Source organism: Anabas testudineus, chromosome 17 (genome assembly GCF_900324465.2).
Source record: "Anabas testudineus chromosome 17, fAnaTes1.2, whole genome shotgun sequence".
Lineage (NCBI taxonomy): Eukaryota > Metazoa > Chordata > Actinopteri > Anabantiformes > Anabantidae > Anabas > Anabas testudineus.
In genome coordinates, this window is record NC_046626.1 from 13,807,549 (window position 1) to 13,830,965 (window position 23,417).

At 40.1% G+C, this 23,417-nt stretch overlaps 3 protein-coding genes across 4 annotated transcripts; all 3 read right to left on the bottom strand.

Annotated features, from left to right (window-relative positions):
- Window positions 1–716: 716 nt before the first annotated feature.
- gbx1 (gastrulation brain homeobox 1) lies at window positions 717–3,023 on the bottom strand. The gene is made up of 2 exons (XM_026375035.1): window positions 2,333–3,023; window positions 717–1,759 (listed from the first exon to the last, which is right to left on the bottom strand). The coding sequence occupies exons 1-2, from the start codon at window positions 2,781–2,783 to the stop codon at window positions 1,245–1,247; spliced, it is 966 nt and encodes a 321-aa protein (XP_026230820.1). The 5' UTR covers window positions 2,784–3,023; the 3' UTR covers window positions 717–1,244.
- Window positions 3,024–4,492: 1,469 nt separating this feature from the next.
- asb10 (ankyrin repeat and SOCS box containing 10) lies at window positions 4,493–8,914 on the bottom strand. Of its 2 annotated transcripts, none has more exons than XM_026374948.1 (5): window positions 8,521–8,914; window positions 7,187–7,454; window positions 6,564–7,068; window positions 5,891–6,004; window positions 4,493–5,633 (listed from the first exon to the last, which is right to left on the bottom strand). In XM_026374948.1, exons 1-5 carry the CDS (start codon window positions 8,843–8,845, stop codon window positions 5,448–5,450), a joined length of 1,398 nt encoding a protein of 465 aa, XP_026230733.1. In that variant the 5' UTR covers window positions 8,846–8,914; the 3' UTR covers window positions 4,493–5,447. The 2 variants fall into 2 exon arrangements, with proteins under 2 accessions (XP_026230733.1, XP_026230734.1); XM_026374949.1 differs by lacking the exon at window positions 8,521–8,914 and adding an exon at window positions 7,603–8,375.
- Window positions 8,915–13,401: 4,487 nt separating this feature from the next.
- On the bottom strand, window positions 13,402–14,363 carry zgc:92591 (uncharacterized protein LOC436997 homolog). The gene is made up of 2 exons (XM_026373672.2): window positions 14,192–14,363; window positions 13,402–14,114 (listed from the first exon to the last, which is right to left on the bottom strand). Exons 1-2 carry the CDS (start codon window positions 14,303–14,305, stop codon window positions 13,878–13,880), a joined length of 351 nt encoding a protein of 116 aa, XP_026229457.1. The 5' UTR covers window positions 14,306–14,363; the 3' UTR covers window positions 13,402–13,877.
- Between the last annotated feature and the right edge of the window lie 9,054 nt (window positions 14,364–23,417).

Consider the following 23,417-nt stretch of genomic DNA (forward strand, 5'->3'; position numbering starts at 1 on the left):
GTCTAGAATTTTAAATTTAAAGACATTCAAAGCAATTATTTTCGTATTTTTGTTTCATTGACGAATTTCAATCCTCTATATTTAATCTAATTTATTGCAGTTTCTTTTTGGGATCTGAATAAAACGTTAACCACCACGTTAAAGAGAGGTGCTGTCGCTTTGCTGCTCTGTTGTGACTGATAGAGAAGTTCATTACAGTGTGTTGGATGTGCTCAGACTAATGAGGATCCATCAGTCTACTTGAGACAACACGGCCTCCTAAAGAGAAATCAATCAAAGCTGCTATTTAAAAAAAAAAAAAAAAAAGACCTATCAACCTTTACATTAGTAACATCAAGGTACTGGAAAATTGCGACGTTGCATCAATGAAAACTTCCAGGTGCTCGCCAAAAGTAAATATTAAAATATGAAGTATATTCAGAAAAATCCTTCTTGTAACGAAGATGTATAAAAAATATCATGAATATAAATTTAAAAGCGGCTTAAGGACAAAACTATGGTTATTTATATTTGAAAAGTGTTAAATAATAAATATTTATCCGCCTACAAGATGCAGGATTCGCTATGTTTAAACTGTGCAGACGACATTTTTCATTTTTGCAGCATAAATGAATTATTATTTTCACCAATACTAAAAACATTGTTATTCTATTCCTCTCATTACCAATAATTCAATGTGGATTCCATCTTTCATATAAAGCGATTTATTAGGTCAATATACTTTACAGTTGCCCCTTGTTTGGTCATTATTTCCTTCACATCTTTTCATTTTTTTTTCCACAAATAGCTGTCAAAGGTGGGTTCCTACAATAGCCAAACAAAATGGAAAAAACGTCTTAAGTTACATGCAAATGTGGTCAACAAATTGTACGAAACACAAAACAAAAACAAAAAAAAAAAATCCAGATTAGCTTCACCAAATGAGGACATGCACAGAACTAACAGAACATTTTTGGCCCTACATATAAATACTTAAAAAAATCTTTACAGTCTCATCTCATAGTGCCCATTTGTACCGGTTTTTACCCATTTATATTTACATATTCACAGAACAATAAATAAAAATGACAGCATATTGCCAGATAACTGCTCCTCTTCTCTGCTCAGTGTGTCACAAAATAACTGACTCGTCCTTTTTTGTGCTTCATGCCTTCAACAAATCACTGGAACACAGAGTCAGTTTAAGTGTCCATTATTATTATTATTATTATTATTATGAATAATAATAATATTTTCATCGGAGTTCATGGCCTGGTCCCTTGCTCTATTTGTTGATGCTGACTCCTCACAGCAAACCTGTTGACGTGCACAGGGATGGGGACCACAATTTTGGGGTTTCTCACCGGTTCTCCAGACCGGTTGTTGACGTTGCCAGCTTTGATCCGTTTCCACTTGGCCCTGCGGTTCTGAAACCAGATCTTCACTTGCACCTCGCTGAGTTTAAGTGCGTGCGCAATCTGGGAGCGTTCAGTCAGAGAAAGGTACTTTTTACAGTGAAACTCCTTTTCAAGTTCCAGCAGCTGCTCGCTGGTAAAAGCTGTTCGTCTCCTCCGGCTCTTCCCCGCCGAGCTGCCGGTCGGTAGCGCCTCCTGCGAACCGGTTTTTAGTTTGCTTTTCTGGGACAGGGAGCCACAGTTGTTGCCATCCGAGAAACTCTCGTTTTCGCTGTCTGCGGAGCTGTCCTCCCGGTCGCTGCACACGGTGTCAGCCGATTTTAGGTCCAGCTTTTCGTCGTCTGAACTGTACAGTTTGGTTTCACCTAAAAAAAAAAAAAAAGCGTGGAGACAAAAGAGACACATCCTTAGTGAGTCACTGATAGACAGCAGTCTTTGGGGTTTTTGACTGGATAATCCAAACATGTTGAAAAGGCCTTAAAAAGTTGCAACAGGCTGATCCTGTGTGTGGACGCTGATTTTTCTTTTCTGGAACTTAATATTGGGCACATTTAGATAATTAGTAACCTACAGTGCAGCAAAAGAGTTGTGGTTAATCAAGCTCTGCGCTTTGCTGTAATATTAAAAAAAAAAAACAATTAGGAAGAGATTCAGTGATCATTTCAGTAATTCTAATTGAAAAAAGCAACTTCCATCAAGTTACAGACTATACTGAGTGTTGACTGATTAGTATTTCTGTCAGGTTAAACTAATGTATTGTGGGTTTGATTTTCCTGATGCTCGTTGTATCCACTGCGTCTCAGCCCCCCAAAGATGTTCGACACGGGCCAAACAGCTCTTCTTAAGCATTTTTACGCACTAATAGTCACTTTACACCCAACTGCCTTCAGGCTTGAATGTGGCATAATATGACACAGAAGCAACAAGGCCAAGCTTACCTGATATTGTTTGAAAAGTTTCCGAGAAGTTCAGCAGCTCCGGGCCCTTGTCCCGGCTGTGCAGCTCTTCGGAGTGCGGGCTTTCCTGTCTTCGCGCTCCGGGATCGGCGGCGCTTAAGCGCGGACCTGGCAGTTCTTGCGGTGGGTAGAAACTGTCCGGTGGGTCCGAGAAACTTGGCATCGTCGTGGTGAGCGCCACCATGGATGGCACCCCTTGTCCCAAACTGGCACAGAACGTGTTGGTGAGCCGTCCCGCAAAAGAAGCCAAAGGCGCAAGAGGAGGTATACCAGACGATAAAGGCGAGTGGGATAAAGCTTGTGGAATAACCAAAGGTCTGTACGGCATGAACATAGGGTAGCCCGTGTACAGCAGGTGTCCCGGTCTGGGCTGAGGGGTCCCTATCAGGGAATCGATAGAAAACGCTGTCCCTTGGCCGCCTGGTCTCTGCATTTTGCAGGCAAGCACTTTAATTAGGTGGAAACTTGAAAGCAGATGTCTCTCCCTCGGCGACGCGCAAAACTTTCAGTTTAAAGACAGAGTGAACTGAAAGTAGATCCTGTGCCGTGTTGTCATCCCTGGGTGTGGACTGCTTTCTCTGGATCTCTGCGTTAGTCGGTCGGGCGCTTTGTTGTGTGCCCCAGCCGCTACCTTTTTTCCCTCTTATTTGTCACACACTGAGACATAAACACACGCTCTCTCTATCTATCTACCTCTCCCCGCTTCGCAACTCCTCCCTCCAACCCCTTCGCCGATGCACCGTGTGTGTGTGTGTGCGCGCAGAGAGAGAGAGAGAGAGAGAGGGAGAGAGAGAGGGCAAGAGCGCATTGGTTATCATCTGCAATACAAGAGGAATGAAAAGGGGGTGTTTCCCTGGGGGCTCATCCATCTTCCTCAAATTACGCTTCATTTCCTTATTCAGCCTCTGACTTTTTGGCCGTCTTGAGAGGCGGTAGTTTCCCAGTGGAGACCAAATAGACGGGTCGCACCCCCAGCCCTCCTCCCCTTTTGCCAGGTCCACCATTGACTGCAGAACGGTGTGAGAGACTGTTCCAGCCCTTCCCCTTCTATAATCGTTGACCACACCAACCCAATCAGCTATTATTAATTTTGATTGATGATAAGTAATTACTCTGGATTCAAGGGACAGCGTAAAACAACGGTGGCTTTTGTTGGGATATTGGGGGGCCAATGGGCACCAGAGTCAGGAGGGAGGAGAGGCAGATGTTTCTCCGCTGTCGGTCCTCTTCTCCGCGGCTAAAAACAATGCGCTTGGCTCCAGAAGAAGAAGTGCTGCAACAATTGTTCCCTGGAGAGAGATACTCTGTGCGAAATTAGAATCAGAAGAAAGGTGTTAATGTGAGGTCAACGCCAGTGGCCAAAGTCAAATCTGAGCGGATTTCCACTGTGTTTGAACTCGAGAGAGGGAGGGGTTCGTTTAAAATGCTGTTTAAAATGAATAATCAACTTCAGTGTCTCCTACCGATCACCTGTCAATCTGTTTTAAATTAAATAACGCACACGTTTTGCTTTGGCCGGTTTGGAAGAACCAATTCATCCCTGTTAAAAATGCATTTGTAGAAATACTAAATCACTTTTCTCTTTCCTTTAAACACTGGTTTAATCGCAGATCATTTCACCTTTTAAATGGGAATGGGAACTGATGATGATTAGCCCTATTGAGTCCTGGGTGCCCAGGCTCTCCAACTGGTCGTCTGATTGCATGAGGACATAAACACATCACCAGCGACTCTGATTAGCAGTGGAGGGCCAGGACAGGCTAATTCTTATAATTGCAAGTGACTCCAGCAGCACCTCTCTTTGATCTAATGAAACCATTCGCCGAGCTCCTCTCTCCTCGCTTCTGAAAAGAGTCGTGATGCTGCACTGCTCCTCTTTCTCTCCTATTTAACCAATGTTGTTCCGCTGTTTAATTATTCAAACAAATTGACAGTGAAAGAGGGTTCATCATTTGGAAATGTGTTTGTGGAATAATCTCCCCTAACAATCTAGTTGTAATTGTAAAAGTTATTTTTCAGTATTTAGGTTGATAACATTGGGGCTGGCGATAATAGGTTTAATAGGTTTGTGCAGGACAAATATGGAGATTATCAGGGGCTTCTTCTTTTTTATTTTTTATTTTTGTTTTTTTTGCTGATGGGAGATAATGACAGGTCTAACTTTTTCCCGTTTGCTCGGTGTATGAAAGCTTGTCCTGAACTTTCTAAATGAAATGGTCATATAAACAGTTTCATAATAAAAGCACACATTACAAATTTAAACAGGCTGTAGCCTAATGTGTAGCTTTTCAATATGATTGATCTTCAGTGTGATTTTACTTTTTAATTTACTTAATTCATTTTTCATTTTATTTTCAATTTAAATAGTGATTTTATACAACGGCTTGTTGTATTTTATCCCTAATACATAGGGTATTTTTGTATCATAGATGTTGTTTAAGAAAAGAAACAACAGTAAATAAATAAAAACGACCAGTCAACATTAGGTAGTAGTCAATAGACAAAGATAAAAGACAAAGAGTAATTAAAAACATGAAAGAATAAAATGCAGTGACTACATCACAGAGCCATAGTGCAATAGTTTCATTTATATCAAGCTTGATTTTGATATAAAACGTCTAATTACAATCATGTCGGTGGGAATAATAATTGTTTATGCAAATATTTGATGGCACATGGATGTACAACACATCATTGCTGTGCGCGCAACACGAGATTATGACAATTAATATGTAAAAAACAAATAAAATACAAACAAGTTAACCTTCTTTAGTATCAGGTGCAGACTTAGAAAACGTGATCATAAAATAAATAAAATATAAAGCAGCTCACACACAGTGTATTTGACCAAATCTAGTCTATAGCGCCCTCTTGTGGTGCAAAAACAAACGTGACTGTGCTGAAAGATTGATGTAGATCAAGTTCGACAGAGCAGTAGTAGCAGTTTTTTCCACTTGAAAAGTTTACGCATGGCATAAAAGTGTAATTTAGATATTGACTGTACTGCCACAAATTATAAGTATTACTGAGAACTATTCTGTTTAGCTGTCGCTACATTTTCTGCATGGAAACTCACACTAACAGACTTCACATGCTTTCAGTGGATATAGCCTCTGAACTCCAGGAGCAAGTAGTTCTTGATGAAGGTGGGGAGATCAAGTTTAGGGACAATCTTGTGTACTCGGTCTGCCAGGAAGTTCCTGAGCCTGCATCGTGCCAAGTGCTGCAGGGAGCGAGGAGTCATTGCCAAAGAGAAGATTGACTCATAGAACTCTTTGTGCTCCTGATTGGGAAGAAACACAGTTTAGCATGACTTCATTTGATGTGTTTGACTTAACTTTATTTCTTCCTCCTCTAAAATCTCCCATTTTTGAGTGGTTAAAATGTGAAAAATAATGTAATCTGCACTGATTCGTACTGTGATACTAAGACGAAAAATGCAATTATTGGTCATAAAAGTGTTATAGAGGAATTTAAGAAACACTTAAAAAAAAAAAAAAAAACGCTGTTACTCAGCAATTAATCATTTAAAGAGCTTGCCTTAAAAGTCTCAGCAGGAACAGACTCAGCCCAGGTGTCTGTGACTTTGAGGTGACTGTAGGCGTTCAGAAGAACCTCGATGGTGCGTGGAGATTCAGAGCAGTGCCTCAAAACCTAAAAGGAACACCACACACACAGAGCAAAGCAAAAAGATTCCTATAACCATCATTTAAGTTCATGAGCGAGCTTGTGACTCCACAGAACTGAAGAAATAAAGTAATTAAACACTTGTGAAATGAACAGATTGGTCTTCCCTCCAGGGGTTTAACTGGAAATTATGCAATTAGTGCTAATTAATCTCCTATTAACACTTGCCTAATTAGGAACCAGGCATTTTGTCTAGTGCACGTGGGTTCACTGATAGTTGTAGTCTGTTCCCTGCAGAGAGTGCAACACTTCACGTAGTGTCACGAAATGGGAATGATTTAAATGTAAAGTTGTGAAATCTGGAATATTGTAAAGAACAGATTCGTTTTTACGCTTATCCGAAGTGTTACATGTACAGTATTTACTAATTATGCAAAATGAGGCAACTTGATGAACCATTAATTCATATTGTAAACAAGGTATAGTATTACAAACCAATCTGGCATTAATTAGCTCATGTTGCATGCATGAGTATAGATTTTGTTCTCTGATACTTTTAAGTAACGTGTAGCATTTGGTTTCCTACCATGGGCAGATTTCCAGGCCACACTCTAATGGATCCATAGTTAAGTAAAGCACGAACAATCCTCTCAGGTTGATGCAAAACTTTGTAACACACCACCTTCAGGATGTTGTGCATGGGAGCTTCACCACCATAGTCCATGTTGTTAACGCACGCGCCATTAGCCAGCAGCAGATCCACTATGTCCGGATTTGCATTCTTGCAGGCCATGTGCAAAGGAGTGTGTTTGTCCTGGTCCAAAGAGTGGACATTAGCCCCTGCTTCCAGCAGCAATTGGCACACCTTGAAGTATCGCTGGAGGTCCTGCACTTCTTGTGGCTGCGAACAAGCAGCGTTCAGGGGCGTGAGGCCCTCATCGTTCTGTTTGTCCACAGCAGCTCCATACCGCAGGTAGAGCTCAGTGTGGTCTTGGAGGCCATTTCTGGCTGCCACATGTAAGGGAGTGTCATTTTCTTCTACACTGCGACCACTGATTGCTGCTCCATACTGAAGGAGATACTTGGCACATCTGCAGACAGAGATAAAGGAACTTGCATCAGTCTAATGTGTAAGTTTTTACATAAATATTCCTAATGATTAGATGAAGCACCACTATACACATTCTAGTTTTATCTTGCATCACTCACTCAAAGGATTCTGGACTTGTACAAACATGCAAAGGCATCAAGCCTTCTTCTGAGACAGCATTGGCATTGGCACCGTGAATCAGCAGCAGTCTGGTACACTCTGGCTGGCAGTTTTCACAGGACTCATGCAGAGCGGTGGTGCCACCAGGCGCAAGGTCTACGTTGGCCCCACGCTGTAGCAGAAGTCTCAAGCAGTCTGTGAAACCTCGGCCAGCTGTGATGTGAAGTGGTGTGGTCAGCTCCTGCTCATACGTCAGCGACCACAGTCCTGCCAGCAGGGACAATCATATCTCAAATTCAACTCTGAGTTCAAGGCTTAGGATCATCACAGTAAATAGTCAGACATGCCACCCATACGTTCTGCAACAATAGTGTTTGAAGATCACAACCACAAAATCAAAGTCTAGAAAACCTACTCAGGCCTCTGTAGTTATATCTGAAGTTCTTCCATTCCTCAATGTTGCTGGTGTCATAAGTTGCATTAATAAGGTAGTCATACTCATCGTCAACCAGAATGCTGATAATCGTGATCTCATCTCCAACAAGCAGAGAATTCCAGAACTGCAGGACGCAGCCCGTGGCCTTGGCTGTGGCGATCACATCGCTTCGATAGGTCTTTTGTTTACGCCACTTTACCTTGGGTGCTACGTATGCCATAATGGAGCTAAGTCGTTCCTAGAAATGTTGCAGTGGTGTGTTTGCTTCTGAGGGAAATAAGCACTTATGCGGGTTGTTTGTGCAGACAGGGCTATTTCAGGGAGGTGTTATGTGATATTTTGGTTGACCCAGAGATCCTTGGCAGTGTCACAGTATTCGAGCCAATGACTGGTGTGTTTAATGTCACCTGCTTGATGATGGGGCCAATTCACTGGAATTAATGGCCAATGCACAGCACAAGAAATATGAAAGCATTGTTAAGATCCCCAACTACAGAGATCCAATTCATCCAGAATTTTGACTTGTCTTGAACATTTATTGACAGTGACTCAGCAAGCAAGTGCACGTGGAAAATAAACGGCTCATTTTCCTATAGTGAAATAATCAAATCAAATCAAAGTGACCAATAGCCTTTTAACTACAGAACAAACCCATGACTTTAAAGTCACATAATGGTTTCTATAAATATTGTCACCTCAGGACGAGATGTACCAGTTACAATTTTCTGCATGTTAAAATAATTTTAATGCAATTATTTACTTTGTCTCTGCTCCACAGCAACACAAGTGATGTCTGTCACTTCTGTTAGTATTTAATACTGTTATGCGTTTTAAAAAGTCCCGATGTTAACACCCAGGAAATACACATTTATAAGGAAGATAGATGTTGCATCGTACCTTCCCCTCTGGCCACCCAGCGCATGTCCCCTCCCTGTGGCTCAATGATGAGGTTTGCTGTAGATCCTCTAGGAAAGAGGCGCTGCATCGCCTCCAGGTCTCCTGTATACAGAGCATTCTGGACGACTACATCTTGGCACACAGCTGGTGGGAGGATGGTGCTGGACCTCAGTGGTGCTCTGTCCCTGGTTTCCCTGTTCAGCATATAACTGTTGAGTTGACGGGAGGCCAGCTGCCTCTTGTATTTGTATCTCTCTAGCATGTCCTCATCAAGTTCAAGGGAGCGTAAGGCCATGGGTGTGAAGACAAAGCTGCCTCGCGACATGCTGAATAGCCTCTTACGAAAGAAAAGTGGCTGTGAATGAAGCGAGGGAGACGGTCTAAAAAGGCCAGTCTCTCTGTTTCTGTTGCTTCACTCTCTCTGGCTAATGTCCACTGTGTGCCTGCCGGCTGTTCACAGTGTTGGTTCACAGAGTTGTTTTGATATTCGGTATGAGACCCTCCCTGTAGTGTGACAAGTAATTCTATTTTTATGTCTCACATGCAGCCACTCGAGCCTCTCCTGTTTGCCTCCAGCACATTACAGCTGGGAAGTATCTCTGTCAGGCTGCAAGTATCGAATGAGTTGAATAAACTCACGTTTTGAAAGTAGAGCACATGTTGTTTTGGGAGAATAAAGTCAACTGAACTTTAATAAGAAGAATATGGAATATTTGCTTACTTAGTAGTATTGTATACACAGTAGTATTAACATTTACAGATTTCAGAAATAGTGTATATTCTTTATTTGTGTATATATATTTCATTTATGGTGCCATTCGATTAGAAATCCTTCACTGTTAAGCAAAAAAAAGTTTCAAAAGTACCAGCTGACAACAATTAAACAACTTTTAATGTCAACTTGTGCCTAAACTTTTTTCTTGGAGAAAGAGCAAATAAGAATGCCCTATTTATAAGCCCCCGTGAGTATGTGTTTGCAAAATGTCTTTTTCTGTTCTGTATTTTTTTTTTTCAAGAGCCTTAATAGATTTTCTGTATCCACATGGCTCCGTGCATTAGAACATTAGGCTGAATGACTGGCAACCGCTGTGTCACTCTGCCCCACGTGTAGTGTTCTGATGGCAGAGGGACGGCACATAATTAAGCCTCTTAAGCCTACTCGTTAGGCATCTGACAAACATCTCCTTTGACTGATGGGCCACCATTTTGCAATGATAGTCGAAATTCCTCCCAGTAGCAAAACAGATCCCATCTTTAGACCCCAACAATCGCTTTTCATGACTAGCAACAGTGAGTTGAGATAGATTGATTGACTCTATTTGACACACTATGTATCAAGGCACACATTTTTAAATGTATGTTTATCAGCCTCTTTGTTGGAGTCCATCAGGATACCTGCAAGCTCTGCAGAAAACAAGATCCGCACCACAGGTAGAAAAATATATGATATTTCTGAAGAGGTTTTACCTTCTTTCCCATTTGAAAACACAGAAGCATAGCTGCAACTCATCTATACCTTAATGACTGTTCTGGTATGGAAATCAAGGTCATTTATTTTATGTTACAGTTTGGTAATAGATGCCACATTAAACTGAAGGCGAGTAAGAGTTTCAACTTTGAAAACACACATTACCAGAGAGAGACTAGGAATATTGTTTTTGCGGCTGGAGTACATCCTTTTAAATGATATACATAATGAGTTTATAATATGCATCTGGGCTACCTCCTCTCTACTTTGATGTCTTCCAAATGGCCCGGGTGTCATCAGCAAAACATGTAGGCACTTTCCCGCCTCATTGACTCCCAAATGTATTTTAAATATCATTCCTAGTAACGCAATTATTTAAAACGCTGAACTAAACACTTACTAATGGGGAAAAAGACAGCGACTTCGATAAATTCATTTCTCAAATGGTGGGCATTCATGTTTCTTTTTTCTTTTTTTCTTCTGCGAAGCGAAGGCAACTCTGATGACAACAAAAAACATCAACAGTGGCAACATCCCCTGCCCTCATAGCCCCCCGTGGACATATTAAATCTTTGGATTCCTCACATTACCCATCGGTAGCTGTCTCTCCAAGGTTTTCTGCATTGTGGTCAACTGCCTTCCTCTCCCAAGGCGGCAAGAGACTGGACATCAGCAACAGTCTTGATGAGAGTGAGGCACTTCATTTATGCAATCATAGGCAATTAGTTCCCTCTGATTATGTGCCTCTTAATGCTGTTTTGAGTACTGTGGCACACAGTAATACAGAAAGAGATTAAACTATAGCCCTCCCTCCACACTCGGCAGTCATTTAATATACTGAGAACATAATGAAATGTACACAGTAATTACAGTAATATTAAATGCTAATGGGTTTGCAATTGGATCTGTTGTTAGTTTAAGATGGAGTCAGTGCACCCAAAGAAAATCTATGTTTAGAGAAGGCGTCATCGTGACATCAGAGCACCCAATTATCCATCAGGTGTTTCTTATTTTACTCATTTATATGTTATTTAATGTCATTGTTGTCAGAGGAAACAATATCATATCTGCAATTCTGTGCTGGTGAGGGAGCAATTAATATGCAATTTAAAAAAGTTCGGCTCACTTAGGGAGTTAAAGACAAGCAGGGTCTGAAGTCTGTACTCTGCTGGCAGAGTAGCTGGGAGGTCACCATGGAAACATGATAAGAAATAGTGATGCTTAATTGGCTACTGACATTATCTAAAGGGAAGCTAGTTTGTTTTATGCATTTGTCTCCAGCTTTTTCTGATTTATACGTAGAGTTACTTTAATTTCCTTAATATACACACTGTATAGTTCATACCAATGCATTAAAGCACATTGCTTTATGGTTTCCATGCTATTAAAGGACTTTTGTTAGCCAATCAACAATGGTTCACGTCTATATATATATATATATATGGCTCATCAGTGTCCACAATGCAGCTTAGACAAGCTGCCTGGTGTGCAAATCTCTCCTAGGTCTCATCACAATGCTTGAGATGTTGGTGGAGAACCTAAATGAATTTATAGAGGCTTGAATTGAACAGTAGCTCCAAACTATTCCATGGAAGCATGATTACTTTTTCTGTACCCTTTCAGCTCTGAGCCCACTACCTATAATATATGGTATCGGTCTTTGCAGATTCCAATTGTCTCTCAATGCACTGATCACCACGCAAATAGCCCTCTGTTTCATCATGACAATTGAGAGGTTCATATTTCAACCTAATAGTCCTGTATAACTTTAACCATCTATCACAACCTCATTTCATTGCAGTTGCAGTTAATACGCGCTTCCCTGCCAAGTGGAACATTTTCTAATGATGCACTCTCACACGAAAACAAGGCAAGCCAGCCCCAGCTCTGCATCACTCACTAATGCATCCATCCATAATGTGTTCATAGCAGTCTGCCTAAAGCAGACAGCGATGACTACCACTAGGCATGGGCGTGAGAGGGGATATGGGGAAGGGTGGAAGATACAAAACCTAAATGGCTATGATAATCATGAACAAAGTCAGTGCCATCGAAAAAACGGTATCATCCTCATAATAACATCTGTAGATTTGATGTCATTACCAAGAATACTGGGAAATATCTAAAATGGGCAACTCAACAATAACAGACGGTGGTGGGAGTCACATTATCGCAGTGAGCCTGGCTTTGTGAGATGTTGATAAAGGTAGCCTAATAGGTGTATGTAAAGCCTGATGTAAACACCATCCTAATTAGAGAGACCTTTCAGTTCCTCCATTTTATGCAGATTGGACTGGTGCAAACACTAGTGTCATTATCCTGTAATCAAGTACTATTCAGCTGATAGTGTCGTCTTTTAAAAACCTGATTAGAATGCATAACAAGGATCCAGTGTTGCATTATTTCCTCTGTTAGTTTATAAGTTGTCAATTTTTTAGGCTAACTGAATAATGGATCTGGTCAGGGTTCAGATGAATCCATCAGCAGTGAGAAAAAGATTACTTTAAAACACAGACCACTATCGTCATTTCAAAGATAATAAGCATATTAAACAGCATGTACCTCTCATGAAGTCATTGTCTTTTAAATGAGATAAATTTTGATTACAACATGAGTCAGAGCTACACACTACAGATACGAATAAAAATCTAAAATTACCTCTTCATTTATAATTAGATCCCTCGAATGTTGCTCTGTCCGACTGGAACAAAAATATTTTTTGCACATTATTTTTAACCTGTTTCTAACTGAGGCTTTTTTGTTCAGGTGGGTACAGATACAACTTTATCTCCTTTGTCATCTTGTAGAAGCCATTTAATGATGATGATTCAGGTCAGTTTAAGAACAAAATTCAGCCACTTTGCTGGTTCCTTTTCTTTATTTTGTGTGTGGGAAAACCAAATGTGACATCCGGTCTGAACATTATTATTGTTTTTTGTTTGTGTTTGACAGATATGATTTTTTTGTTCTTGTTGTTGCAACTGATTATACACTAGGTTACACTTGAACGTTTGTTGGTTTAAAATTTGGCCTGTAGTGTTGTAAATTGTTAAAACACAGAGGTAGATAATGTCTTCAAAACAGCTAACGTTGAATGGAGCAGCCATAACTGCAGCGCAGCTTAGCAAACTAGTACTTTAGTACTGCTAATAGTTAATGTTACAGTACATGTTACAGTATAAAGTGGAGATAATAGCTACTTTATCTGAATTCCTTCATGTTAGTTAGTCATAGATGTTGGGAGAGAGTTCAATATCTTGGTTCTGCTTGAGGCAAAATATCACATAAAGACTGTACAAAGCTTTTATCATGTGTATCTAATGTTTCCATCACACATGCTCTTTCTTAAGGGAAGTTGAATACAACCTTACACCAGCAAGGAAATTAACCAACTTTCAGGTTTCAGTGGAAATATTAGAATTTTATTTTGTGTTTTCCAAGAAACAGATGTGTTAAAGAAGCTAGAAAGCATAGATATTTAATAAAGATGAGCAAATTAATGTAGGTGTCAAGTATAATCATCATATTGACCCTCATGCATGTTTGTAATTGCAGCATTGTACTGCTCAGTGTATAAAAGAGACTAATTTACCTCTTTAAACTGAAGTTACAGTGCAAATATCATTTGTTCCATGTTAGTGGCACTAACAGAAAACAAGGCTCGGGGTTTTCAGCCGGTTTACCAGACACCAAGTTACCTGTAACACGGCAGATGTGCAGTTGCCCCATCTAGTGGCCAAGACTCACATGTTACTGCTTCTCTCTTTATGCAAAACAAGGGGATTGAGGAAAAGAAAAAAAATCGGCTTTTGTGCATTTATTTCCATTCATTTTACAGTGTCACCAATGCACAGGTGTGAATCCCCCCTAACAAACTGGTGTGACGTCTTCATTTGGAGCTGGTGTACTTGGTGACCGCCTTGGTGCCCTCGGACACGGCGTGTTTGGCCAGCTCGCCCGGCAGCAGCAGCCTCACCGCAGTCTGCACCTCCCTGCTGGTGATGGTGGAGCGTTTGTTGTACTGAGCCAGCCGGGACGCCTCCGTGGCAATGCGCTCGAACAGGTCGTTCACGAAGGAGTTCATGATGCTCATAGCCCTGCTTGAAATCCCCGTGTCCGGATGAACCTGTGGAGACGGAGAGGGGTTAGTTCCGAGGTGGGAGACGCGAGTCCGCTGGAGCTCGGCGCGCTCTCGTCGCCCACCTGTTTCAAAACTTTATAGATGTACATCGCGTAAGTTTCTCTTCTCTTGGCTTTCCTTTTGGCCTTTTTCTCACTGGAGCTCTTCCCTTTCTTTTTGGATACATCATTAGTCATTTCGGAAACAAAGTTGTTGCTGTAACAAGTAGTTCAGGAACGATTTTCCACTTTTTTGCCTCTTGGATGGATGTTTATGTAGCGGGGGGGTCAATCAGCACCTGATCCAGCTCACCTGTACCTGTTTGGCTGGAGCGCGACGCGCGGTGCCTGATTGAGGCTGAACAACCAAAAGGGGCCCCTCAGTCGGGTTTGGAGTATTGTTGTTTCTGAATTTCAGTAATTTGATTAAAAAAACATACTTCAAGAGGTTTTTATCATCGCTTTATAAAGATGGTGTCCGCTAGGTGGCACACTTGCACCAGCTTTAAAGTCTGCAACTCTCAAACATGGAGTCGATCCACAGTAGTTTTCATCTTCCATGTGTTGTGCAGGTTGTAAAATTGCTTTGTCTGTGCTATTTTCAGAGAGATTAACGATGATGGTTATTTAAAACGTGTGGTATCATACCAAGGCTGTGTTAATGCAGACACTCACACCCCCAAATGCTCCAGGTTTATTTGGTCAGATTGTTATGTATGTTAGTGTTTGAGGATATGCACTAATAATGTCTAGTCTTGATGCCTTCTTATATATGTGTCATTTAATTTAAACTGTTGTGCATCTAATCTCACTTCTATTTGACACTAGCTGCAAAGGCAAAGTGGTATTTTTGTGCTCAGAAGTGTGGAGCTTCCTTAGAAAACTAAATTCTTAACATATTCTCAACATCCTCGCTAATCAAATGAAAAGTTACAATAGCTTTGCCTCAATCATTTTGCTCTGATGCCCTCTAGTGGGTTCATCTGCTCTCTTTATGTGGACATACTTCACCACTGGGAAGACGTTTGCAGCAGCACACACAGACATATGTGAAGCGCCTTAAGAAGATTCTGTTGTGATTTGGTAATTAAATTGATGTTGAAATTAATGTTTCTTGCAGGATTAGTTTTTCCACCGGAGCCTATACAATTTGTCAGTGCATGGCACAGAACAAACACATGCATATTTTGTCTTTTAAGTTTTACATCTCAGGTCTTTTCTGTGACACTGATCCTCTCAGCTTCTGGGTTTACCAAAGAAATTGGTAGATTTGTGTTGATGAGTAGCAGAGCAGTGTTTCCATTTGAGCAGGTAATTAGTGTCGTACTGTACCGCGTTGCCATTTCTGTGTTAAGGGTCTTGCACTTTTCTTCCTCTCTGTTTTGTTCTTTACAAGCACGCAGCAGATACTGAGCTGTAGATTACATATGAATAGGCCCTTATCTCAGACAGCAGTTATACAAGGTCATTTGCAGCAGCTACCACACGCATTACTGCAGCCATTGGTTGATTGTATTGTGAAGGCCATGTTTTCCTCTGTTGTATGGCAGATTTCCACTGTTTGGTGGTTTCATCTGTGAAGAGAAGATGGAAAAAAGGTGAGTGTGAGCGCACATCTGCTACCACGCTGCAACGTCTGACAGTCACAGAAGAAGCAAAATGTTGTTGATCACAGCTTTTCATATCATCATAGTGCTTAAGGCTGCTAGTAGTGTTTGTTTTCTTTTTGTATTTTTTAGCAGGATTTATAGCTAAATACAGAAAACGGGGCTTAGCTGGATACCTGCTGTGACGACGTTTATGTTGCCAAATGCATAGTTGCGGTGCACTTAAGCAAATGTTTGAACTTTTTAATTTAGCAATTTAAAACATCCTTCCGTTTATCTTAGCATTAATATTGTGATACAGAGACAACACAGATAAATGGATCTGAACACTATCGCCTGACCTACTAACAACCACTGTGAAGAAGATAATTGTTTTATCATATAATGGAGATTTCACACATTTTAACTTTTATGTTTATTTCTTGAGGGCACATACTTGGGGAACGCAATTGTTTTCTATACATATGATATATTCAGTCTTAAATATGTTGATAGTTAACATATCAATTAAAAGAGCCAAAATACAACATCCTATTTTCTTCAAAAATATCAAATGTTGCAGTATAATACCCAGATTTGTAAAAGTCATTTAAGATTTTTTGGTGGTTGGATTCAAACACTCGATGCTGGTTTAAGGTCAGGGAAATATTGTGGGCTGGCTTAATAGAGAAAAATAACTTACACAATGTTTGTATTAAAACTTCAACCAAAAAACGATCTTTCCCTAACACTAAGTTGCCTTCATCCTCTACAAACTTTTGTATTTTATTAAGCATCTCTCTCTGCTCTTCTTTGCTAACTTCATGATATATGTGCTATTAAATGTCAACTACTTTACTGCCAGGTTCAGTTCCTAACAGGGTCATCTGTCATGTGAGGTCTTTGCCAGATCTGCATAACTTGGACATCCCGAAGAATGACTTACTATAATTGCTCTTATTAGCTTTACATCATTGTCATAGGAATTTTTGCTGAACCATAGTAGCACATTACTTTTTATCTAACATAATTTAGAGTCATATGATGAAAGCTGCAACAATCGTACTATACTGTTTTCACTTTATTAAGATATTTACTTGTCAAATCAACCAAAGTTTTCTAAACACATCTTTGTTTACCAACAGATATGATACACATTCTCTGTACCTCATGTATCAAGAACTCTGGTACCGTTATTAGTCTGTACAGTGCACTAGTGTTTTATAACATTAGGTAATTTCTGGCAGTGCTTAGCCATTCAATGTATATTGTCCCTCAAATAACGTTTGTGAATTAATCCACACATTTCTAAGATGTGCAATATTGAAAACAATCTTTGATAAACATAGAAATGCAAATTGAAATGTACCCGCATTATTGTAAAATAATAATAATAAAATTTTCAGACAGTGGAAGAACCTAGATCATGATTATATGATATCATATTCATTCTAGAGACGTGTATCAAATCTTACTGTGAATGGGGGAAAAAAAAAGCTTGTCCTGCTTGATACCAATGCTTATGCTTGTCTTTTTGACATTGCACTAGCCAACAGTCAGTGTTGTGTGCATGGATTTTTTTTAGAACATTAGCTCAGAGTTAAAAGTCAAATTTAGAGGCCCCAAAAAGAGAGCACAGTGCTTAGCAGCAGCTAAAACACTGCATTATCCATCCTTATTAATATTCACTGTATTATCCTGTGCATTCTACCATCCACTTGAAAGCCAATTACTGTTGAAAAGTCCACCACTTTCATCCTGCAATCTGCAACAACAGGCGTGCCTGCTAATATGAATTTGAAATTTAAGTTTCCTAATCTTTACACAGAAAAGTGTTATTCAAATGTAAAAAGAATGAAATTATAGTTTTCATATACGTTTACAGAATGCAAATTGAATGTCAAATACAGGTTTATGCTTCAATGATGACAAAAATCACTGTGCTCTTATTCAGAAGGATATGAATAAACATTTATTGGCAGGATGGTTTTACTAGAGACAAATCGGCTATTTGTTACAATCTCATTTTTTTACCAAAAAAATGTAATGTTAATATACAAAAATATGGTATATAATATATCTTCCATAGGATTTCACCTCAGCATTTCCTGTTTTTCTTACATAAATGGGTGAAGTTCATTATGGGGCACTATTGTGGATACATATGGCTCTGCATATCCACTTTTAGCGTTCACTATAGATTATGTAGTATGTAATTCATCTTCTTTAATGATTGTGTGTTGTACTTTATCTTCAAAGTAGAGACAACTTAGTGAAGTTATTGTTACCAACATTTACCTACCTGTTTATATATGAAGATGTAATAAAACCTAGTGAGGGTCTTATGTTAGATGTTAGATTGTTAGATGGGTTTAGCATCATTGATTACTTTTTTTTTTACCTCATTAAAGTGGCCATGCTATGCATAATATAAGATTTATATTTTAACCTGGGGCTCCACTAATACAATATTACAAAATTCTAGTTTAAAAAAAGTACAAATACAAGTTATAGTGCCTCTTTATGCTGCTCTGACCTTGAGACTAAAAAGGCTTGCCGGAGCTCCTGCGTCTTTAAGGCCTCCTTCCACCATTCCTCTCTGTTCTGATAGGCCAGTTTGTGGAAATATTCCTGTGGGCTGAGCCATGCCCTGTTGGAGCAACGGATCACCAACAACAACCAAAAATCCTGCAGAATACTGGGGCATATTGTGAAACCAGTCCTGATATGCCATGAACAGATAAAAACATTGCTTAAAGTCTGCCGCTGGCCTGTAACTAAATCCCTTGTTTTATGTTTGAACATTGGAATAAGTAAACAAAGTTAATTCTGTTGAGCTCTGAACAAACAGTCAACCTAGCCTGTGAGCAGGGCAGTGGTAGTTAACCTATAGAGTGGCTGGATAGTGTAGTGGTAAGATCGCTGCCTTCCATGCACAAGTGCAAGACTTCCTTATGTTTACCCTGACTTTGCCTTGTACTTCACTTTTAAGTTACTTTAGGGTAAAGCGCCTGCCTAATGAACTAAATGTAAATAATGTAACACCTGAACGGGTGGGATGGCTTACTTAGTGGGTGTAGACGTCCAAAACAGATGGACTGTTCTGGATTTCCACACTGCTTGATGTCAGCGGGTGCAGCATTTTGAAAAGAACCAAGCTTTTCTGAACTAGTCTGAAACCTGGGTATTTTCACCACCAGTCAGCATGCATGTTACACACATTCACCTCAAGCATAGCAGAGATCACATTCTAACATTACCTGGACTTTGTACTAGGAGGGCTTGAAGGATACAGTGGGTTATTCTACAGACTTTCTGACTCTTGAACACACAAGCTTGCACAGCTTGGTAATGTTCAGAAATATTCACGGTTCCAGTGCATGTCTGAAAGCAGGATATGAAACATCAAACGCAATAGTATACCATGACCCCTTTAATAACTGTCGGTTATGACTGTGAATACAAATGAATGCTACTGAATTTGATACATATACACACTCATACATACATAATGTAGAACCTTGAGCAAAGCATCAATCTTTTGTAAATTCGCACATCTTAATCAAGTCAAGACATTTTGATGTGGAATAGTATTGGATATATTTAAGGGGCCATGATGTTGTTAAAGTGTCTCAGACCTGTTTTGACATTAGCTTGCTCTGCTTTTGGTGGCAAGAAGCAAAAAAAAAAAAAGGAGATTGCTGTCGAGTAGTTCTGAAATTGCAATACCTCAGACGCTGTTATGGTACACCTATTTTAAGTCTTACTATTCCCTGTCAGGTGAAAAGAGTGTGATAGGTGGATTTAAAACCACAATAGTCTATCACTTCAGACATCATGTTGCATTCCCTCCAGTGCGCAGTTTTCAAATTGCATCTCGGCTGTGACAATGTTTGGTTGACATTGCATTTCTCAGAAGTTTACGGATGAAATGGTTTTGTAGTTTTATCTGAATTGTATATGTCTGCAGTGTTATGGGTTGCTATGGTTTTCTGTGCTTGGTCACTAAGACAGAGTATTGATTTAATCCTCAAGGGCTGTGGTCATTCGCTTGGCAGTTGACCTATTGTTATGATAATTAGACGTCCCTGGGGGTTAGCCAGTGACTGATAATCTTGTTTGGTTTTAGGGCAAATGAAAAGATTTCTCAGGATGCCGTGGTGAACGTTTAAGTCCATTAAAATTACCAGCACCATTACTGGTGCTGAAACTCACACACAGTGAACCTTATCATAGGACCGTTACAACCAGACTATGAAATTCTTTTGGCATTAAGTAAATGGATTTCACCCATTCTGTCACAAGACAGGAGAATATATAAATATCCAGAATGAAATAACTAAACAAAAATCAAGAAATGATCTAACCATTTGGTTTGGCTCATAATTTTTTGCATTAATATGAAAATATAAAAATATGAATGCTTCTGGAACTCTATTACGTATGTGAATCGCAAATCATGCAACCTGTGGCATTCAAACATGTTGACGGCAGAGGCTGTAGGAGCAGGTTAGAAAATAACACAGTGAAGGTGGTGTCCAGATTGAGAGACTTCCCCTGTGAGCATAGACACACAAGCAAAGCAGCCATTCAGCAGTGGGATGGATCCTGACTACTAAAGAGGAAGAGGGAGAGAGAGAGAGGGAGACTGAAAAAGAGAGAGAGCAAGAAATGGGGGAGTGGTGGGAGAGAGAGAGGAAGCGAAAAAGAGAGTGAAAGGCTCCACACGGCAGAATATAAATCTGTATGTTAACAGGGCTAAGGCTGGAGGTCTCGAAGCGGTTTTAGTGGTTCTGCTGGTGGGGGTGGCCATAAAGCATCAAGAGGTGGTCTTCCCTATTAACTGAGGATCTGTGCAAATAAGGAAGTGTAACCCGTGGAAGCTGTGAACGCCGGTTGTCAAGCACAGTGGTGGGCTGGTTGGAGGTCTCTGACCCCCGCATTTTCATTTCGGAAAGAAAAAGAGAAGAGCAAAAGAGACACGAGAAAAAAGGAAGGTGGCAGCGAGGGACCAGTGAGGCTTTTCTCTCTTTATTACCACCATTCACAAAACCATTGCATCCCATTATCACAGCGATGTAGAGGCATTCTCTCCGATTGGAGGAGGAAGGGTCCCATTGACTGCTGAAGCTTAGCACCTCTCTCCAAATGCTAGCCCTTTTCATTGCAGTTCTCCCCCCATATTTCGCCTCCATCCTCACGTCTGCTGTGTTCTCAGTTCTTCTCTCTTTTTTTGTCCCTTGTATTCTTGTCCCTTTTCACGCCGCCCAGGAACCAGGAGGCATTGCATTTTGGTAGAAGTGGGTGTTTCTGGAGCTGTCATTGTGTTTGGTGCCGCTACAAAGGACAGCTGAGCAGGGAGTGAGAGACACAGCTCTGGAGATAATAAAATAGGAGCCTGAAAGAAAAAGGGGGGACCTAGGACTTCAGGAGCAGCTGACAACCACTGGAAGGTGAATTGTGATGAAAAGAAAACTGTTACATAGACTGACAACCATTTTAAGACAGCTATTTATTGAGACCATTACCACTTCTTGAGGAAATAAAGATTCAGTGTGCCAAAGCAACACTGCCGCTTGGATTCTGCTATTGCTGTTGCTAAGCAAAGTCTCTAACCTGAAGTTCTTTGGGAGACAGTATTGAGCATCACTTTGCAGCCATGAAAGGAAGCTCAGAGGAAAGCATTGAGAGCATCAGGCCCTCCAACCTGCAAGCTTTTGCTAATATATCCACCCTACATGGCATGAGTCACATATTTGCCTATGGGCACATGACATTCCGACGATTTCTTTGGACTCTTTCGTTTCTTGGTTCACTAGCCCTGTTGATGCTCGTCTGCATGGATCGAGTGTCATATTACCTGGAGTATCCTCATGTCACCAAGCTTGACGAGGTGGCGGCAACAAACCTCACCTTCCCAGCAGTTACTTTCTGCAACCTCAATGAGTTCCGCTTCTCTAAAATCAGCAGAAATGACCTCTATCATGTGGGAGAGCTCCTGGCCCTCCTCAATAATAACTACCAAATAGCCAACCCACACTTGGCTGAGCCTGAGGTTTTGGCTGCCCTAAAGGATAAGGCAAATTTCCAGAACTTTAAGCCCAAACTGTTCAACATGACTGATTTTTATAACCGCACAGGTCATGACATAAATGATATGCTACTGCAATGCACCTTTCGTGGAGAGGACTGCTACCCAGTAAACTTCTCCACAGTAAGTAGCCATGTGTCTATGCGCTTAACATGCTGTACTTCTGCACGGTATGTCTGGTGTCCTATTTCCTACCAAATCTGACAGTCTGTCTCTTTGTTTTATGTTCACATGAGCTTAGATGGAGTTTTTTTAGGCCTTTGGCTACATATTTAAAATGCGTTTACAATTCTAATGTGCTGTAGTCATGTGTTAATGTTGTGGTTGTTACTGTATTTCTAAGTGTTGACTGTTATTAGCAGTGTTGTGTTGCATACGGTAGTTGAGGTGCTGTTCTAAGAGAAAGTAATGCATAAAACTTGTGATAAGGGTAGGGCCTGATAACATTTATCATTTTTGCAATCACTTACTCACTCTGATAACAGTTTTGCATCCTTGAAGTAGGAAATTATTTTTGTGTGTTTCACATAAGGTGTTTACTGAGGTCAACAGATGGGTTAAGCACAACTGTTTAGTTAAATCTGACAGATGCTTTTATAATGGTCAATCAAGTTTATAATGAATTATGGCTTTGTTTTGTTTGGGGTCACTATACTGTCTCTTGCTTAAACAAAACTTATAAGCATAATAATAATAATTTAAGCAATCATTCAGACAGGGCCACAGTATGGTAATCACAAGCTTTCCTAGTCTGTGCTTTGATTGATTCTGCACTCCATTTGACTGTCTGCCCAATCCAGGATAACTTTTCATTCACTATACAGCATGAATGAAGTTCACTAAACTGAAAACTGTTTCCATTTGGATGTGTGTCAATGCATTTAAAAGATACTGAACACAGGTAACGCAAATAATGCAAAGTTCACAGTGAGGAATCAGTTGATCATAAATAAAAATAAAAGCTGAGGCCAAGTAGCATTAGACAGTATTAGACAGTGTATCCACATGTCTGAACACACCCAAGTACAGCTGTTGCAATACAGTGTACACTGCGAGATGTGGATTCTTAAAAATGGGAGATTATATTGAAGATGAACCAATAGTAAATTTCCTATTGTATTTGTATTGAAAACATACCGATCCTACACACACACACGCACACACATATATATCTATATCTGTCTATCTATAGATAGACAGATATAGATATATGATGTGATGCTCGTTGTGCTAGATGTGATTCCTTTCAGGAATCATCATTTAATAATAATAATTAATTAAACATAATAAAACATAGCACATCTGTTTTTATTTTAGTGTTGTTGTGTTATACGTACCCTTTCTCCTGTTATGCTGCATCTGTTTTCCTGCTATCCAGTTGAGAAAAAGTATGGGCTTCATCAGCCCATGTTTTATTACCCATGTTATTTGAGTGAAGTACAGACCCAAAGAGCAGTAGTTCAAACTAACCTTCTCTAAGTCTGGATTGTCATTTTATTTAAAGACCCTTGCAGTACATCAGCCAAGGAACAACAATAACATACAAAAAACAAACATAAACATACATATAACCCAGGGAAGTGCCACTTGTCAGAATCACTGCTTTGTGTTTTACTTTCTACTCTTATTTTAA

Excerpts from the sequence above, each read along its gene's own strand:
- zgc:92591 (XM_026373672.2), bottom strand. The coding sequence starts at position 14,305 with ATGACTAATGATGTATCCAAAAAGAAAGGGAAGAGCTCCAGTGAGAAA. Across the intron at positions 14,115-14,191 it reads TCTATAAAGTTTTGAAACAG|GTTCATCCGGACACGGGGAT; the intron begins GTGGGCGACGAG and ends CCGTCTCCACAG.
- gbx1 (XM_026375035.1), bottom strand. The coding sequence starts at position 2,783 with ATGCAGAGACCAGGCGGCCAAGGGACAGCGTTTTCTATCGATTCCCTG. Across the intron at positions 1,760-2,332 it reads AACTTTTCAAACAATATCAG|GTGAAACCAAACTGTACAGT; the intron begins GTAAGCTTGGCC and ends TTTTTTTTTTAG.
- asb10 (XM_026374948.1), bottom strand. The coding sequence starts at position 8,845 with ATGTCGCGAGGCAGCTTTGTCTTCACACCCATGGCCTTACGCTCCCTT. Across the intron at positions 7,069-7,186 it reads ACAAGTCCAGAATCCTTTGA|ATGTGCCAAGTATCTCCTTC; the intron begins GTGAGTGATGCA and ends CTCTGTCTGCAG. Across the intron at positions 5,634-5,890 it reads TTCCTGCTGAGACTTTTAAG|GAGCACAAAGAGTTCTATGA; the intron begins GCAAGCTCTTTA and ends CTTCCCAATCAG.